This window comes from Eutrigla gurnardus, assembly GCF_963514095.1.
Source record: "Eutrigla gurnardus genome assembly, chromosome: 23".
Classification (NCBI taxonomy): domain Eukaryota; kingdom Metazoa; phylum Chordata; class Actinopteri; order Perciformes; family Triglidae; genus Eutrigla; species Eutrigla gurnardus.
In genome coordinates, this window is record NC_139934.1 from 2538565 (window position 1) to 2558564 (window position 20000).

The 20000-nt window shown below is 46.7% G+C and overlaps 1 protein-coding gene across 1 annotated transcript in view; it reads right to left on the reverse strand.

Moving 5' to 3' along the window:
• Nucleotides 1-20000, reverse strand: part of dysf (dysferlin, limb girdle muscular dystrophy 2B (autosomal recessive)) — a 49056-nt gene that overhangs the window by 6045 nt on the left and 23011 nt on the right. The window contains exons 33-48 of the mRNA XM_084003044.1: nt 19622-19803; nt 19127-19267; nt 18987-19016; nt 18866-18901; nt 18602-18643; nt 17938-18039; nt 17284-17445; nt 14291-14468; nt 14137-14210; nt 10879-10938; nt 5872-5970; nt 1772-1900; nt 1526-1681; nt 1360-1451; nt 941-1111; nt 715-857 (exon numbers count right to left, since the gene is read on the reverse strand). Of these exons, the coding sequence (XP_083859170.1) occupies nt 715-857; nt 941-1111; nt 1360-1451; nt 1526-1681; nt 1772-1900; nt 5872-5970; nt 10879-10938; nt 14137-14210; nt 14291-14468; nt 17284-17445; nt 17938-18039; nt 18602-18643; nt 18866-18901; nt 18987-19016; nt 19127-19267; nt 19622-19803 (1797 nt within the window). The remainder of the gene's footprint in view (nt 1-714; nt 858-940; nt 1112-1359; nt 1452-1525; nt 1682-1771; nt 1901-5871; nt 5971-10878; nt 10939-14136; nt 14211-14290; nt 14469-17283; nt 17446-17937; nt 18040-18601; nt 18644-18865; nt 18902-18986; nt 19017-19126; nt 19268-19621; nt 19804-20000) is intronic.

Below are 20000 nucleotides of genomic sequence, written 5' to 3' on the forward strand. Positions count from 1 at the left end.
GGGTGTGGAGTTCAGTGCAGACTGATTTATTTGCTGTGAACGTGGATGATATAAATGTGTGTATTTTCATTAACGTGACTCTCTTCTTTCGTTTTTTTAATGGTGGAAGTTCTGATGGAGTCAATCGGTGATGTAGTGGAGGGTGTGTGTGTGTGTGTGTGTGTGTGTGTGTGTGTGGCGCCTGACCCTCTATGTCAACAGTTACGATAGAAAACAGACTCGCTGCCTCCCTGCAGAGTCACTATGAACACTTCCAATCTGTGATTTAATATCAATAACCAGATGAAAAGGATGCTGAAATAACTCCATCATGATCAGTAAAAAGTGCTGAGTCATGCTTTGTTAGGTCTGTCTGTAAGACCACAAGATAACTCCTGTTAAAACGCTGGTTTTCTGAATGGAGTCTGGTTGATGGTGCTAGGCTACGCTAACATTGTAGCTGCTCCATCAACACTCCATATAAGGTCATCTAGACATAAATACAGCAGAGACCTTGTTGTTTGGACCACAGACAGTCTCTGGTTCCTCCACATAGTCTAGTCTGGTCTCTGGACTCATGTGGGCTACTATCTAGACCTCTGGGGGACCACAGAAAGTCTCTGGTTCCTCCACATAGTCTGGCCTGGTCTCTGGACTCATGTGGGCTACTATCGTAGACCAGAGAAGTGGGTCTGGACCACTTCACACTCATCAACGTATCCTGTATCGGCTCACCGAGGTCCGCGGCGGTGTAGCGGTTCCCCCTGAAGTGGACTACGTCGTCTTGGTAGACGGGCTTCCGCAGGTTTCGGCGCTCACAGACTCTGTAGAGAAGCTGCCGGGGGGTCAGCTGGTCTCGCCACTGGTTCACCCCCGACCTGCCGGGCGAGAGACAGACAGAGAGGGGGTGAGACAGAGAAGGGGTGCGACAGAGATTTGAACCTGCGGTCAGTGGACTCACGTGCAGTAGGACTGCGGGAGGCCACACTTGGATCCGTATTTGGACAGGAAGCGGTTCTCCAGGTCGATGGAGGTCTCGCCGATCTTCTCGTCTTTGGTCAGCATGTCGTGGTCGTACAGCATGACGCGGAGGTCCTTCTCCAGGGGGAGGGAGCAGCTGAGCTCGAACAGCCTGGAGGGGAACAGCAGGAGGAAGAGCTGGGCGAGGACTTCCTGCAGCCTGATTTTCAACCGGCTCAAATCCACACTCAGATGTGAAGACGTTATCGTGAGTGAGGAGCCAAGAACAGGTGGTTTTCCTCCGGGGCCCCCAAGACCTTCAGGGGCCACTGAAGCTGAAATGATGACGGCCTTACACCAACATCTGAACACCTGGTTTTAACTGGAAACACAAACCCCCCAAAAAGGGCCTTTACGTACTTTCCGAAGACCGGGTCCAGAGTACAGGGGATGTAGTTCTCGTGGTCGCTGATGGTCTTCTTCCCCAGAGAGATCTTCACATAGGGGTCACACTGAGAACACAAAGGGGGGCAGAACCATCAACAACCCGTCTCCCATTAACCCGGACCATCAAACAACAACCTACCTTCCCGTTGGTGTCTTTTGGCTGCAGATCCTGAGCCTGGATCACGTAGACCCGGACCAAGCACTCCTCCACGCCGTTGGGGGGAAGCCTCCTGAGCTGTCTGGGGGGCGCGGCGGCGGAGAGGTCGTCCGGCAGCGGGTAGATCTTGAACATGCCCTGGGTGAGGAGGGTTCAAACACACGGTTGAAGGATCACCGTCGCAGCCGGACGGTAAAAAATAAAGCAGAAAGAGTATTTCTTCTTCACCTTGAACTCTCCGACTACCGACGGATCGTCTCCTTCCTCCTGACTCCTCCCTCGGTGCAGCTTGAACGTCTGGCAGAAATCTGAGAGACCCTCGAAACCTTCCACCTTCTCCAACTCACGGTCGTACACCTGAGGAGGAGGAGGAGGAGGAGGAGGAAGGCATTACATGACCTCAGACATGCAGAAAACGAACACAAAAGACCCAAAGTGACCCGAAAACAGACGCAAAACGAATACAAATTGAGATCAAACGACAACAAAGGGAAGTGAAAGTACAAGAATGGATGCAAAATGACTTCAAACGACCCAAAACAAGATGCTAAATAAATAACAATAGATACAAAACGCCCAAATACAAATGTCTTACATCTAAAAATAGATGCAAAAACGACCCAAAATCAACAAATGACCAGAAGGAGGCGCAAAGGGACTAAAATGAGACGTAAAACCATGAAAAATGAATGTAGAACGGCTGGTATAGAAAGCTGCGTGGTTTAATAAGGAGTTGAAAGTGTGAGGAAGTCCTCTGAGGTGTGAAACAAACACAGGACTTTCACCCAGGAGACCACTGTCCGTGTCATTTCTGCTGGGGAAAAAACAACAAGACACCGGGGTCGACTTTTATGCTTTTTACGTAACGTTACGTCAGGAAGTCAGCTTGACGAGGTTTTGGGTGGAGATGGGGTGAAAGAGTTAGAAAAGCAGGGGGGAGAGGGGAGGAGGGAGGAGAGGGGGGAGGAGAGGGAGAAAGAGAGAGTGATGAGGGGGAATGATGTAAACTAGAGAGAGGTCTGGAAACAGCGGTTCATTTCACGAGCTGAGCACCAAACCCAGTACCAAGGGAGGGGGGGAGACGGGGGGAGGGGGGGAGACGAGGGGGGGTGGGGGGGAGAGAGGGGTGATGGGGAGATATACATCCTTCATAGAAACTCACATTTATAGAGTTTCATATTCTGGGAAATGTGTTTGAGAAGTCTCTCTCTCTCTCTCTCTCTCTCCCTCTCTCTGTCTCTCTCTCATTGTTAGCAATTAGCTTAGCACAAAGTCTTGATGCCTGCGCGCCCCAGTGGCCACTCGCAGGACTGCAGCGGGACGAGCAGGCGTCATCTCATTGGATGGGCCTCCGTTTGCAGTCATGATGTGAGGATGGAGATTTCTCTACTTCCTTCATATAAAACCGCTGACTCAGCATCACGGTTCACCTTTAAAGACGTGGACGAATCAGAGAAAAGAGAATCACGCTGGGGTGAAAGGTGAAGCGGAGGTTGAGGAGGTCGGAGACGTGACAGCAACCTCGGAGAAAGTTGGGATGATGCAAATGAGAGACAGAGTCTGGAAACACCGGCTCATCAACGAGTACACAATGATCCTGCACCAGTACCGGGGTGGGGAGGGGAGGAGGTGAAAAGGGAGGCGAGAGGTGAACAGAGTCATAACAAGGATGGGAACAGCAGCGTCTTAGTGAGGGGAGAAGAAAAACAAAAAAGGATTCTACTGTCAAGAGGGGGAGGAAGGCATGGGTGAGGATGGGTGAGGAAGAATGAGGAGGGAGTGAGAGTTTACTGGAGGAAGAGAGGAGGTGAACTCGAGCAGGAGGAACGAAAATTTGGGTTTCAGGTGATGTGACGCAAAAAACTCTGGCAGGCAAAGTGAAATTGAAGCCGACGCTGAAGTGCCTTAAAAAGCTGCATCCTCTCTGCTGGCCACCAGGGGGTGACTCCTCTCTGGTTGTATAGAAGTCTATGAGAAAATGGTCCTACTTCTCTCTGCTGGCCACCAGGGGGCGACTCCTCTCTGGTTGTATAGAAGTCTATGAGAAAATGGTCCTACTTCTCTCTGCTGGCCACCAGGGGGCGACTCCTCTCTGGTTGTATAGAAGTCTATGAGAAAATGGTCCTACTTCTCTCTTGATGTATTATCTCAGTAAACATTGTAAACATGAGTTTATGGTCTCAATCTCTAGTTTCAAGTCTTCAGCATGATGTTCATTCAGGACTCCAAACTGCTGTTGTATACAAATCAGGGGGTGTCGTCATGGCGACCACGTTCTAATTTCTAAAATGTTACCGTTTTATCTTTATTTATTTTTATATAATTGCTCATTTTCAAGGCCAACCTCCGCGACGGCGCCGGCCTAAACTCGTGATGCAACCGTGAAGCGTGAGCGGCGGCGTTGGCTGGAGGAGGAGATGGAAACGGTGAAGGTGACAGGAAAGGAGGCGACGGCGGGAAAGGTGAGGATTCTGAAGAAGAAGGTCAAAGTAATGAGGCTGGAAAAGTGTGTCTCGACTGACAGGAGCGACCCAGAGACTGAGGGAGGAAGAGGAGGGAGGTGGCGGGGGTGAGAGGAAGGTAAAGGAGGTTGGAAAGGTTGGAAACAGTGGCTCATTTCCCTGCGACAGTAGCAGATCTGACCGAAGGGGCTGCAGAGAAAAGAGAGCAACGGGAGGGTGGAGGAGAGGAGGGAGGGAGGGAATAAATAAAAAAGGGAGGCACTGGCACAGCGGAGGGGGGAGGAGAGGGGGGAGAGTGAGGCGAGGAGACGATGGAACCAGCGGCTCATTGGTCATTCCTCTATAGTTTCCATCCAACTGTCAAGTGAATTTTCAAGCAAAGTTTTGAAACGTCGCTGAAAGAGTGAAAGGGCGACTCCGATGTGTTTCCATCGGCGGGCTGAAACCGTTTAACGGCTTCCTGACGGGAGAAAAAAACACGCCTGCTCGAAAAATGGAAAAGAAGGCGTTCAAGGGTCACCGAATGTTGGGAAAGCTGTTATTGTTCTCCGTCGGGTCGTACCGCTGTTTTCATCTGGATAAGTCAAACTTTCCCATTCAGAAACAACATGAGATGCTAATTTATTTATTTAGATGTTGCTGTATTCTGGTCCACCAGTGTTTCTGGGTCTAGTCCTGCAGGAGCATCTGATTGGTCGACCTCAGTGAGCTAACCGGAGTACAGAGATGTTAGAGAGTTCTGCTAGATGATAAGGTGGCACTGGTTTATCGAAAACCTTTAACAAAAAGCAGCAACAAAATCTTAACATCAATCCTGAATAGGGCAGGAAGCCAGTGGAGGGGGAAGATGGCAACGGCCAAAAACCAAAGATGGCAACGGCCAAAAACTAAAGAAGGCAATGGCCAAATAGTAAGAGGGCAACGGCCAATAACCAAAAGATGGCAACAGCCAAAAACCAAGATGGCAACGGCCAAAGTTCCAAAAAGAGAGTAAAGGTGGGGTCGGCCTGCGGAGGAGCTCAGTGACCCTGCTGACCACCAAGGAGATGCATGTTGTCTTTACAAACGACCCAACAAGTCCAACTCAAACCTTCAGTTCTAAAAATACAACTCTTCAGCTCGTTGCATCGCAGGAACACAGAAAACGAACGTTGCGGCTCCAGAGCTCCGTGACAGACATAAAAGAACCAGAAAGACAGTTAAAGCTGCCGATGTGAAACGACTTTCTAGGGAGAGGTTAGAGGTCTCATTTAAAAGCCATAAAAAAAGAAGAAATTCTGACATCATTAGTCATTTGTTTGGGCATCGGACAAGAAGACTGACGTGGGCTCAGAGTCCCGGCGGGAAGGAAAAGGTCGGCGTCCAGGGCCGAGAGAACCGGGGTAAAGGGTTGACGGGAGCTGAGGGGGCTCCGGGGACGGCGGGTGAACCGTGGCCGACGCCGAAGGACTGAAGTCAGACGCCGGCTGACGTGATCCTTCGCCGACATCCGAGAACGCCGTTTTTTTCCCCCTGAAACTTTGACACGGATGAGTCATCGGACAATGGTCGGAATGTCACAGAACTGGACTACGAGGACGGTGGGGGGGCATGAGAAGAGAGGGGGAGGATGGGACCGATGGAGGGAACTGGCAGCAAGGCAACGGTTGATGTCACCATGACGATGTCCACTTCTTACATACGGTCGATGGGAACGACCAGCACATATTTGGTGTTTTACCTGATAAACACAGATTATCAAACTACACCTGGTTATTTACCATCAACCGACACCACTATGATCTAAAACACGACACGGACTTCGTACGTTAGTTTTCCTTCATACAGAACAAGCCCCTCCCCCCCCCCAGGTGTCCAGCCTCTTACCTTCAGCGTGTCGTAACCTTGCTCCAGGTAAGTCCCGTACTTGTTCTTCTCTCCCGTCGAGGCGTAGAACTTACTCCACCAGTCCATGAACTCCTCCCCCTGTTGGTCACATGATCGGAGGTCAGAGGTCGGCACACTGATCCTAACGGAGCGTCAAAGAGACGATGATGAAATTAACACAAATGTAATGTTCTAAAAAAAAAAACCTCAAATGTGTTTTTTTTTTTATGTTTGCACTGAAGTAAACTCTTTATTTTCATACTAATTGCCTCAAAGTTCATGCCCCCCCTACTGGAACGACCCCTCGTCATTGGTTTGCTTAATTATCTCAATCCCTATGATGACCTCCGACCCTCTAAAACACACCAACAGTCCTCCGCACTGCCGGACTCGAGGAATAAACCGGCTACTCATGACTTTTTTCCAATGATCGCATGGCAACGTGGACTTAGCCAAGTCACGTCAACATGTGTAAAAAATTGCCTCTGGTGGCGTTAAGGTCACGGTATATGGGCGTTCTGAGGCAATGGAAACGGGGGCAACGTCGGGCCGGGAGCAGGCGAAACCGACGTGGACATCAGGAGTAACACGTCGTGGGGATTTATGTGTGAAAGAAAAGAAACCTGCTGCTTTTCTGTGACACGTAAATATCAAACTTATATCTTTAATGAACTGGGGCAGATCGGATTAATGAAATCCATCGGATTGACCGTGTCCAAATGAGGCCGCCTCGTTGCCTCTGGGCGATCGTGATGTTGGTCGTTGGACGTCACCGAGAGGAAGCTCTGACTTCAACCGGTCTGGTTGATGTGACTTCGAACTGGGACTGGGACTCGATGCGGATCGAGTCCAGACTAGAGGTCCCCGGGTCAAGACCCAAACAAGTCCAGCATCCAATGAATGGCTTAGTTTTTTTAATTTTTTATCCGAGGTGAAGTCATCGGTGTCATCGGCATATTTACGCACGTGGATTTTGACACACGTATATGAAATAAAGACATATCCTGGCAGAAAGACGGATCACATGCACATTAAAAGGTATAACGAACTTACCCATCGGTTGGTCTAGCGTCGGCGTTAAAAGACAGATTCAGACAACAGGATTAAACACCATTTAAGGAGCTTTTCACCACACTTATTGTCATTAGGCATGAAAGGGGTTTCATTCCAGAATGTAACGTATAGCATTTAAAGAAAAAGAGAAGAAGGGATAACCCCCCCTTATTACCAAACGACTGCTGGCATGAAAGAAAAGGTTGTTAAAGTCTTACTATTACAGCGATGAGTCATCGCCGGCTCACAATGTCGTTCTGTTTTTTGGAGAATAATGTTTTGAAATGTTGACTGATGGTTTTTTGTGGTTTGGATTCGAGTTGTTTTGATTTATATGATATGACTTTTTATTTTTTGGGGGGGGTATTATAACATCTTAGAGTGAAACCCTGTTATGTGTTTTTATCAAGTATGAAGCTGCTTCATCCATCAAGTTCACTTAAAGTCTGTTCACGTTGGCAACGCCGAGCGCTCCATTTAAAAACCTCCGATTTTCAGTATTTTCTCACAGAAATAAGAAACTGTCTGTCTGAGTGTGTGTGTGTGTGTGTGTTGACGGCAGCCCGTTTGGCCCTGACGCAACGAGGAAACAACGACTACAAAGATGGGGGGAATACCAAGGGGACGGATCAAACTACCGGCCCCTACCCCCGTCACACACACACACACTTGAGTCGCCGCCCTGCAACCTTCAACCCTCCGAGGAACACTCCAAGCTTAAAACACACTCATGACGCATGCACCACTTTTTCCTTTGTGTGTGTGTGTGTGTGTGTGTGTGTGTGTAGGCATGAGCTGCAGAACAAAAGTGCTCTTATGGCACCGGGCTGCTGTGGAATCCCCTTTCTCCTACTTCCCACAGACACACACCGAGGACGGGGGGGAACAGTGGAGTTCCTCGTTTTTCCAAAGTGGCAGCATGGCAGGAGGACACACACACACACACACACACACACTCGCGGAGCGTCTGAGGCGTGAAGTGTCTGGTGTGTGTTAATGTGCCCTCCGTGTGCAGACGCTGCCAAGCATTGATGACAGAGGCGCCAGAAAGTGTGTGTGTGTGTGTGTGTGTGTGCCTGCCGTCGCCGCCGTGTGTCAAGGTGTGTTCAATCGAGTCCACGACTCAGACAGATTAAGGCCGTCGGGGGAGAGCGCGCCTCCAGACCGAGACGGGTATTCAGATCGAACACACACACACACACACACACGGTAACGCGGCGGCGGTCGGTCCAGGGTGTCGGTGCGGTCTGCAGCCTATCATTACGCCTGCAGGGAAAGCCAGGCTAACCAAACCAGGACTGGCACTGCCAAGAAGGAGTCGGCCAGCAGAGCAGAGTCTGGGTTTACATCAGAGCTCCGGCTGCTCTGGGAAGGGAACCCCCCCCACTGCATGTGGACGAGGTCAGAGGTCACACCAGCGAAACCCCGAAGCTAGAAGAAGGAAATATCAAGACTGTATGTTGAGTACATGTCTGATCTGCTGCTACGTGGAATTGTTAAATAAAGTTGGTTTAAAAAGCTTTTAGCAGACAGGCTAGCTAACGTTAGCTAATTAAAACAAAGTTAGCTTGCTAATGTTACCTACTCACCAATGTTAGCATGGAAATATGGTGAAATCAGCTATTTAAGGTTAGCTCGTTCCCAGTGTAATTTTAGCAAACAACCTGCCCTGATTTTCAAAATAAAAGCACTGTGGGGGAGGCTGGATGTTGCAGCAGGCCTGTTTGTGTTTCCCTCTGCTGTGGTTCTTCGAGGCAAAAGCACCAAAACCTCAAGTAAGAATCAGTGGCATGTTCACATAAATAAATGTCTGCTTAGCTATCGCTGATTGACGTTGCCCAGTCGTGACTCCGTCTTCCTCCTGTTCGCCCTCTTTGAAAGACTTTTTCCACTTCTCCTTTAAAAAAGCACTTCTGACATCGCAGGAAATGGTTGCTGGCTAGTTTTTGGAATGAGTTGAACCGGGTTGTAGCGTTAGCAACGATAGCCGCATGCTGGGTCGTGGAGGGTTTACCACTCGAGACACCCAGCGACGAGCAGTTTTACTTTGAAAAATTTGAATTACACCGATTTAAAAAAGAAAACCTGTAACTCAATTTTCTGGTCTTGGAAACATAAAGCAAGAACTTCGTATTAAAACATGGTATTCTTATCATCTATCTGCTTTCTGTACGTCAGATTTAACAAAAACAAGTGTGTAAATAAGCGCACGTTTGTGAACATTAGGAACTGGCGTATTTACTGTAACGCCCCCAATAACACCATATAAGGCTACGCTTCTACGAGATCTTCAACAGGTCTCCACCAGGTCTCTATAGGCCTTGGGGGTCCCTCCACCGGGTCTCAATAGGCCTTGGGGGTCCCTCCACCGGGTCTCTATAGGCCTTGGGGGTTCTTGGTCTGAAAAACGTTGAAGACCTCTGATCTAGATCCGTAGATCGTGTTTAGTCCGGTTGTGGGAGGATTTATGGATCAAAGCGACGGCGTTGTTCACGGCGAGATTATGAGCCGGGGTGACAGTTCTGTGGCGACGACCCCGCGACCCTTTTGATGAGGACTAATGGCGGCACAAACTCTGTATGAATCATGTCAGCGATGGAAAACCGCGTCCCGCGACGAACGCCGTCATCAGGCTGCAGACGAAACGCTCGATGCTCATTTTCCATCGGAGCGCCGTTAGATCTCAAAGAGAGGGGGGGTCGGGGGTCGGGGGGGCTGAGCTCTGAGGAGCCATGACGCTACTGACAGCCGATCTTTCTTAAACTTTTCCAACTCTGAAACCAAATCCGAGTGATCGGCCTGGAGCGCACCCGCCACCGCCGCTGCCGTAATCTGGTAATCATCAGACGCACGGCGGCGACCCCCGAGATTCAGGAAGCCAGGACTCTTTTTTCTTGTGGTGATGAGATATTAGTGCGCCTCCTCTCTCCTCCTCCTGATTCCAGTGGTTGTGACTTCTCTTTAAGTCTTCTGCCTGCGGAGCGCTGCGGTTCAGACGATCTATAGCAGCTCTGTTGACTTTGGCCTCGGCCAGACGGGAAGCCGAGCCTTTAATTCCACCCGCTTCAACATCTTGACCCTTAATAAAACAAATGTCTTTGTTTGGAGAGAAAGACATCCCAATTACTGTCGGGCGGGGAGGCGGTCTGGTCCGGGTCCGACTCAGTCTCCAAACCGGACCTGGCGTAGATAAATAAAAGGCAACAAAGGAGCCGAGTCGGGTTTCTTCTGAAACCGACGCCGCTCGCCGGAAAAGTGTGTGAGAGACCGAAGGAGCAAAAAATGTTAAATATTCTTCTTTTTTTAAATCTCATTCCTTCCCTCATTTCATCAGTCGGTGTTGAGCTTCATCACGTAAGACTTTTGCTGATTTTCGTATTTATTTTTTGCTGATTTTCGTATTTATTTTTCTAAGTTGATAATCGGTCGTTTCCTTAAAGGAACAGTTCAGATATTTTGAACTGTGGTTCTATGAGCAAAGACACCTAAAAAAAATCAACATCACTTTAATATAACACAAATAATTTTATAGTTACAATTTTTTTTTACTTTTTAAAATATCATTATTGTTGTTTTATCAAATTGGCTTCAAAGAGAGCGTAAATAACCACTAAAATATGATAAATACAGCATAAATAATACATAATTTAAAGTGATATAGACTTTTTGGGGGTGTCTTAAATCCAATCCTTTAAAAATACATTAGATTTGATTTTAATAAATGTAAGTGCATGAAAACCATTTTCTGCAGGTTTTAGAGTCGCCACAAATCACATCGACTACTTGTTTAATTTCCGTTTATGTCCATATATAATCATGATATAGATCTCAGAATAGTAAGGTGTATTTACGTTGCCAATGTGTCAGAAAACTGAGGTTATTGATCATGAAGAGAATCGGAATATTTGATGGAAGTCAGCGGATCAAACACAAGCAGATGAGTTTGTTACCCACATGGAGGCTGCAGCTAGAGGTCGAAAGGTTAATGATCGCTGAACCGGATCCATCAGCCGGCTACAAGACACACACACGTTAGCTGGTTAGCGTTAGCCACAATATTAGCATCACAACAAGAGAGAAATGAAAGTTCATGAAGCTACGTGAGACTTTAGTGACTCAAACAGCAGCCGTTAATCACAAACACGTTTTATGAGGGAAAGACAACTTAAATCAAACATGTGGTTTCCCCGGGAGGCGGCGGTGACGATGGCGATGGTGACGATGGCGGCGGTGACGATGATGCCCAGATTAGAGAGACAACGTGTTTACATGAGGTCATGGAGAAAGACGAAGACAGGAAGGGCGAGGAGACAATGACATCAGACACCAACCTCGACATGTGACCAACGTTAGAATAGTTACAATTAAACCCAAACCCTCAGATGTGGAAGGTATAGACGTATCAAGCGTTCCATTGGTTCTCTCGTTTAAAGTCCCGCCCCCTTTTTGGCGGTTCTGAGAAAATAACCTTAATAACATTTACATCCAGCGACAAACGTCACGTTACGATCGGCAGGTTTGTGGAAAAGAAAAGAAAACACGAACGGTTCAGTTAGCATTAACGGAGATACGTTTGTACGAAGTATTTCTGATGGGGATGAGGAAGGAAGGGAGGAGATGAGGAAGGAAGGGAGGAGATGAGGAAGGAAGGGGAGATGAGGAAGGAAGGAGATGAGGAAGGAAGGGAGGAGATGAGGAAGGAAGGAGATGAGGAAGGAAGGGAGGAGATGAGGAAGGGAGGAGACGAGAAAGGGAGGGAGGAGACAAGGAAGTGAGGGAGGAGACGAGGAAGGAAGGGAGGAAACGAGGAAGGAGGAGATGAGGAAGGGAGGAGACGAGGAAGCGAGGGAGGAGACGAGGAAGGAAGTGAGGAGATGAGGAAGCGAGGGAGGAGACGAGGAAGGAAGTGAGGAGATGAGGAAGCGAGGCAGGAGATGAATAAAGATGGAGGGGTTCCAGCGTGGTCTTGGGGGGATAATAAGACAGGAGACAACTAACAAGGACCAGACTCCATGTGTTTGTTTATACACACTCTAACACACACACACTGTAACACACAATCTAACACACACACACACTGTAACACACACTCTAACACACACACACACACACACACACACACACACTGTAACACACACACACACACACACACACACACACACACACTGTAACACACACACAGAAACCACAGGGTCTGTGTTGTATATGTTCGAGGGTCAGATTTTCCCCTTCAGTGATCACCAGGAGGAAGACTTCACTGAGAGGAGGAGGAGGAGGAGACGAGGAAGAGGAGAGAAGGATTTGAAGAGATGAGAGTAAAGAAAGTAAATATATAAGGAGACGGGAGAAGAAAAGGAGGAGAGGAAAGAGGAGGAGGGGGAACAGATGTGTCAGGATAAGGAGACAAGGAAGGGAGATTGAGGTGAGGGAGTGGAGAGGAGGGAGGAGGAGAGGAAAGGAGATGTGACAAGGTGAGGAGAGACAAAGAGGGTGAAAGGATGATGGGAGAGGAGGAGGAGACGAGGGAGGAGGAAGGAAAGGGAGGAAGAGGAGGAGACGAGGGAGGAGGAGACAAGGAGATGAGGGAGGAGGAAGGAAAGGGAGGAAGAGGAGGAGAGGAGGAGATGAGGGCATCTTTGCTATTTTTAGCGTAAAGAAGCAACAACAACATTGTAAACAGAATAATTAGTTGGTATTTTTATGTTCTTTGTTTTTTTATGGACTTCGGGGACGACGGTCGGTTTGATGAGGCATTCCTCGGCTTCTCCAGCTCCCTTCGTCCTTAATGGTGATTACACGAGGACGGCTGTGGTCTGTGTGTGTGTGTGTGTGTGTGTTTATACAGTGTGCATGAAAGCCTTCGTGAGTTTGCCAAACCAATAGGACCAAACATGTCGTTCCCTGATTCTATACAATCCTCTCTTCACTAATAGACAAAGAGACCATTTAATAGGCTGCGGTAGTGTTTGTGTGTGTGTGTGTGTGTGTGTGTGTGTGTGTGTTTACAGATGTTTAGAGTTGGTCGACGATCTTTCCGTCACGCAAAAAAAAGTTGTGATGGAAAAATCACTTATTTGATTTCTGAGAAAACGCAGCAAGTTAAATAAAAAAACATCAAAACAGCTTTAATTATAAACAATGATGTCATACTAAAAACTACGTTTACGTTTAGAAAAAGCACCTCGAAAGGTCGCAAATAATAATAATGTTGTATGTGATATAGATTTATTACCCTGTGATCATTTGTTGTCAAAGACGACGTAAACAAGTTGCTTTGTTCCGCTACTACATGTGGAAGTTGCTGCTGGCATCTTAGCCCAACCGCCCCGATCAATAAACACATAAGTCGACAATTTGTCCTCATATGAATAAAAGCAACAACAAGCATCAACATCTTCACCCTAAGGACCTTAACTAGGCGTTGACACACGTTAGAAAACATAAATACGTACGTTCATGGGTTAGCTAGCAAAGATGCTAGTTGTTAGCATCGTAATAAACTCGCAAATTTGACCTTTTTTCTCTGAATATTGCCCCCCTCTCTGCTATGTTTTTATTTCTTTCAAACGAAGTATTGGAGGTCCATTTTTTTCTTTTTTTTAAAATACACTTGTGTGTCCTCATGAATGTGTGTGTGTGTGTGTGTGTGTGTGTGTGTGTGTGTGTGTGTGTGTGTGTGTGTGTGTGTGTGTGAAATTAGAGAAATGTGAACGGGGAATTAGCTCGACTGGAAAATAGTTTCCACGTTTCTGTGAAATAAAGAAGGAAAGCGAGGAGGAGAGAAAAGTAAACGTCTTAAAGTCGGAGGAAAAATGAAACGGGGGGGGGGGGGGGGATGTTAATGATTGGTGACGAGCGCATGGTCTCGTGGTCGCCACGGTAACCACCGACCACAGAGACGGTTGCCATGTCATCATGTCAGAACATGTTTATTTATGCTGCCGGTACCACTGAACACACACACACACACACACACACACACTCGTACGTGCGTTAGGAAAGTCTCCGGACCGTCGAGTATTAAAGCGATCGGTTCGGTTTCTGTTTCTGTTCCATCGATGTGACGGCATCTATCGATTATCGATTATCGATTATTGATTATCAGCTGTTGATCAGCTGCCGTTTACAGATTAGATAAGACAGTTTAGTGTTTCTGGCCCTGAACCTTGTCTTTCAGGCAGCAGATACAAGGAAGCCGCCGGCGTGAGTCACCTGATCAGGGACGAGCGGCTCCTCGTCATCGATGTCGATGAAAACCTCGCCGGTCGTGAACTGAGGCGTCTCGCCTGCAAACACACGGCAGAAACAGAACGTTTTTAATAAAAAAAACTCTGATTATCATCTTCATCATGTCTGAGAGACTCACGCCTCCACTGCTCCTCCTCGTCCTCCTCGGCCACCTCCTCCTCCTCCTCCGGGATGCAGCGGTACTCCTCCAGCTGGTGGATGCTGCACTGGCCGACCACCGGCTTCCTGCCGAACTGCCGGTTGTCGATGACCTTGATGACGATGGGCGGCATGTAGAGCTCCTCGCAGGGGAGTCTCTGCCGAGAGGGAGGGGGGGGGGAGGAGGGGGGGGAGGAGGAGGGGGTTACAGGGAGAAACATCCTCTGACCTACGCCTTGCTCTAATTGGCCATGCCACCTGCACGCCTGATGCTGATTGGCTGTGGCCGCCAACTGTCTGAAGCTGATTGGTCACGCCTCGCCGGCGGTCCAATCAGGGGCACCGTTACACCTAAGCTGGCCCCGCCCACGTTAAAAGGACGTAAACGACAGAACCCATCGTGGTCGGGTTTGATCTTCAATCAGCATCTCGGATCTCAGTTTACGATGTTAAATGAATGTTTACGTGAAAAAGCGGGATTTATCGGAAACGACAACGTGACCGACTGAAACTGCAGAAGGTCGCCAAACATGAATATCTCCAACGGGAGGATCATGTGATCGCAGCACAGGTAGGCGGCTGCGACACCGCAGGCACTCCACGACCGCATGTGAGCGAGGGCCCATCACAACACTGCTTGCATTTTTAATTATTATTATCATTATTATTTTTATTATTATTGTTATCACCATTATTATTATTATTATTATTATTATTATTATTGATATTATTATTATTCTGGGGCACAAATCCACCAGAAATACTACACAACCAGTTCCATGTATAATTTTCCTTTAGGAGGGGAATGTTTGACCTCATTGGGTCGACTGGAGGAAAAAAAGAAACATGTGTTTGACCTCTCGGCTTTAAAAGGACGACTCATGATGCTCAACGCTCGGAGACGACATGAGGCGGTTCAGATCTTCAAAGACGTGAATCCAAGGAAACTCTGTCCGGAACACTTACACAGTCAACTTAAGGTCTGAATGTTGAGAACATGAACAACTTGGACCCGGTTCAGGGAACTTCAGGGAACTTCAGGGAACCGCGGCGTCAACGCAGGACCGTAATCCTGTTAACGCGAGGCTACGTATCTAAGGGGAAAATATGTGACTATTTCCACCCAATTAAAGCTGTCATAATAAAACAGCGTGATCAACTTCAGACCTTAATATTGTTAACGTTAAACTCTCCGCTCTGGAGCCGTCGGAAGGAAAAACCTGTGAATATTTCCATATTTCTGTTAAAGGTTTTTATAAGAAAACAGTGAGGTTAAAGTCATGGCGTCCAGATCAATTCAGTGGAAATATATTCAGAAAGGGTAGAACCTTTTATTTATAGCTTATAATAGACTATATAAAGGAGAGACCATCAAAAAAGACATCGTACTTTTTTGAAGCTATAAAGTGCGATGTTAAACTTTGTAAGTAGAAATTAGACATCTTTTTTTTGTGAAAATGTAAAATAAATTATATTATTGCCCATAAAAATATTTGAAAGTATTCTATTTGATATTGAGAGCGTTAAGATATTATATATATTTTATATTTCTGAGGTATTTAAAGATATCGTGTCTGAAGTCACTCTCCCTCTGTGTGTGTTGTTATCGGAGCATCTCCCTGCTCTGTTGATAGAGCCTGAAGGTGTCAATGGATACAATGTTATAAAATTGTTCCCTAAAACAGTAACTGAGTACATTTACATAAGTACTGAACACTTGTAAGGTACTTATACTTTAATTGATACTTTTTACTTCGCTGCATTTGTTATCTAAAGTTTTTTCATATTGTAGAAACAGAAAAACATGAAAAGGATTAGTTGCAAATACTTTTGTTGTAAATACGTCTATTTTGTTCTCTTGTTTTGTAAATTCTTGTTTTGTGACTGTGACTAAATAATAAATAATAAAAAAGTGTTTTCATATTAAAATGTTACCATAAATAAATAAATAATCTTATGAAACAAACTGCATTCTAGAAGATTGAAGCTGTGGGATATTTATCGTCTCAGCGTCTCACATGGTTCCGTTTATAGAAAGTCTCTTGGAGGGACTGAAAGAGGAATTGGGAGAATGTAAATTAGCACTTTAAAAGGACAACATTTATGAGAAACCCCCGCGGAGCTCTTCATCAACACCGATCACTTATTGACGACTTCGCTGAGGGCCGACCCACAATAACTGATTCCCACTTCAATGGTGGTGTCAAACCGAGACTCTGATGTTTCAGCATCAAAACGACCGCAGCGGCCGAACATCATCTCAGTTGTTTATTTGCTTTGTCGTCTGCTTGTGTAAAGACAACAGAGGGAAGCAGCTGGTCTTCTTGGGTTTGGTGTTTTTGACTTTGCATGAGTAAAGTTTTGACCTATTCTTTCCCCTCATGAAGGATTCACCGCAGCGCGAGCCTTTCGGGAGCCACATAAACGTCTTTAATTGCAGCTTCCTGCGGTCCAATCTGGAGTGAAAAAAGCCGATTATTTCTCGTGAGTCACACGAGTTCAGTACAAGCCGAAGAACAACAAGCAAGAGGTCTGAGCGAGTGCCGCCAACGCCGCCAACGCCGCCAACGCCGCCAATGCCGGAAACTGGATCATCATTTTATTATTAATTATTTGTTTTACGTCCGGAAAAAAAAGATTTAATCGGATCTACATATCGTACAAACTTGGTCATGGAGGTCAAATAAAAACAGACAAAATGCATCAAGAGAAAAGTTTGGCGAGGTCGGCACATGGTCACATGGTCACATGGTCACATGATCTCTGACTGAAGGGGATTTAATTACCCCAATATTACTAGAAAGTATGATGTTGAGCATCTTTATATTATTATATCGCTTTTGTGCATCACGTGACCTTTGTTCTGCAGGAACGTTAAAAGCACCGAGTCAGCGTTAATAGAACTCCTTCCACGCTAACAGCAGACTGACACAAACCACGAAGCCTGATGACATCATGGCGGCGTTTTCTCACCACGTCGAGGACGAGCGTGTTCACGTCGAAGTTGGGCTTCTTCTTCATGTTGCGGATGACACAGCTCTGGACCACGACGCCGCCGCACTCCACCTGCAGGCTCGGCGAGGTGATGCTGGCCAGCTGGAAGCTCTTCAGGTTGCGGAGGCCCCACGCTAAGATCTGGGGGGGGGGGTGGACGGTGTTTAATACCTCAAAGTCGACTCAATGATCTTAATGCTCTTTTTAAAAACACATCCTAAGCATTTAGTCGGGAGAAACTTGACGTCTTGCTTGAAGGCACTTCCACATGCGGATCTGGGGATCGAACCCCCGACCTTGAAGTCAAAACAGGACCCGCTCTACCCCCTGAGGGAAATTATGTTGCACTACTTGCACGACAATTTACAGGATCAAACAAGTAATTGAGAAAATGATTTATTGTGCATCTGTAACTGACAATAGTTAGCCAAGCTAGCCTATTTATGCTAAGCTAAGCTAAGCTAACCATCTGTGGGCTGAAGCTTCGTATTGAATCGACAGACTTCACTCGGTAAGAAAGCAAATAAGGGTCGACCACATAACGTCGAACTATCCCTCTGAGATCGTTCAGATCGTACACGAGACTCTTCCAAGGAAAACAACAACACACACAGCGGCTGAAGCTAGCGGTACCTCGATGGCGGTTCTCTGCAGAACGGGTTTGATTCCCTGAGGAACCACGAAGACGTTGGGTTCCCTCTGAGGGGGCGGGGGCGGGAGGTCCTCCTCGTCCGGCTGCCAATAGGAACGCAGGACAGTGGTGAGTCATCGATAGGAGACACGGGATAAAAAGATGGCAGCTTAAATAAGTTAGTGTTTAGAGTTGACGTGTCACATGACGTTAGCGTTACAACACACAAATACAACATACAAGTCAAGTCTCGTTATTAGTAGAAAACAACTGAGAGGACATGTTTATTTGTTATGTAACAGTATGATTTTCCCCTGGTATTTAGTTGTTAAATACGATTATTATTATTTATGAAGAATATCGAATTCTGATCGTGAAATCATTTTGATCACAAGAAATAATGAGTGTTAAAAATAACTGTACGTTTAAAATCATGAAACCATGACAACAATATACTTTTAATACTTTTAATCTAAATTTGAAATATGTTTTTTAAAAATATCCTCTTTGGCCTTCCGTAAAAATCCGACAAAACAGAAAGAAAAAAGGTTTGTGGGCGTTTTTGATGATTAAAGGATGAAAAGAAAAAGTGCACGTGAACAGCTTGCAATGTGAGGTCTGTGACGTGCACGTATGAGGAAATTAGCTCGTGTTTCCGGTACGTACCCACTGCTGAAGACTTCCGGAGAGGAATCCTGGAAACATCAACTGAGGAAGAAGAGAGGAAGTGGAGACGAAGAGGAGATGAAGAGAAGCAAAGAGGAGGATTTTCACACTTCTCACACCATTTCTGATTGGTTTAAAAGTGTCTTATCACCAGGTTTCATTTAAACAGAGATTTGGGTTTCTAGAGAAAATTCATATTTACAATACTGGATAAAAATGGTAAAATAGCATCAAGGAGACATGGAGTGTCAGGCTGGTTATTACCTCGTCCAGGACGTGCATGGAGGTCATGATGTCTCCCTGGAGGTGAGACAGAAGACACTTTGAATTTAAAGGCTGAAAATGTGAAATAAATCAGAGAAAAGAGGAAAAACGATAAACTGACCTCCTGACCCGGAATATGATGAACCGCCGGCTGTAGAAAATGATATGCAAATTATAAATTAGTATGAATAAATCACAACAAATACACCTTAAACAACACATTGCTGTGCTGGCGCTGTGGGCGGACCGTCGACCTCTGACCTTTTCCCTGCGTATGAGCTCGAAGGCGGCCAGCAGCTCGCCAGCTCTCTTGTCCCCTTTGTGGATCGGGAACCAGGCCAGCTGGGGGGAGGCGGTCTGGGAGGGCCGGCAAACACAGCGACCCATGAACTCATCTGCACCCTGGACACACACACATATACGTATGTATACATATATAACATTTTTATACAAAGAAAATTCATATTAAACTATGAGGAACTTTCATTTTGTGTCTATATTGTCTCTTTTTGCATCCTCTCTACTGGCCACCAGGGGGCGACTCCTCTCTGGTTGTATAGAAGTCTATGAGAAAATGGTCCTACTTCTCTCTGCTGGCCACCAGGGGGCGACTCCTCTCTGGTTGTATAGAAGTCTATGAGAAAATGGTCCTACTTCTCTCTGCTGGCCACCAGGGGGCGACTCCTCTCTGGTTGTATAGAAGTCTATGAGAAAATGGTCCTACTTCTCTCTGCTGGCCACCAGGGGGGGACTCACATATGTGTCCTGATCATAGAGCTCCACCACCACGTTGGGAGGCGTGGCCGCCGTGGCCTCAGGGTCTCCGAAGACCTCCACCTCGTAGAAGATGAGCGTCTGGTCCCAGGTGGGGTTCAGGGTGTTCCGCACCGTCACTGTCTTCTGGGACTGGTGGAGGAAGGACACGATGGCGTAGGGGTCTGGGGGGGTACACAGCAGATATGTAGACCTCCACCAAGACCACATGCTCAACCCGCTCACCAGGGAAACTGTTTCTACAAACTACGGATACGAAAGTTTTTCATGCATTCAGGAAGAGCTAGTGACGTAGCATAGCGATGGTTCTTTAAGTTACGAGTTATAATAAGACAAGGAGTGAAAGGATTGGTCAAACAAA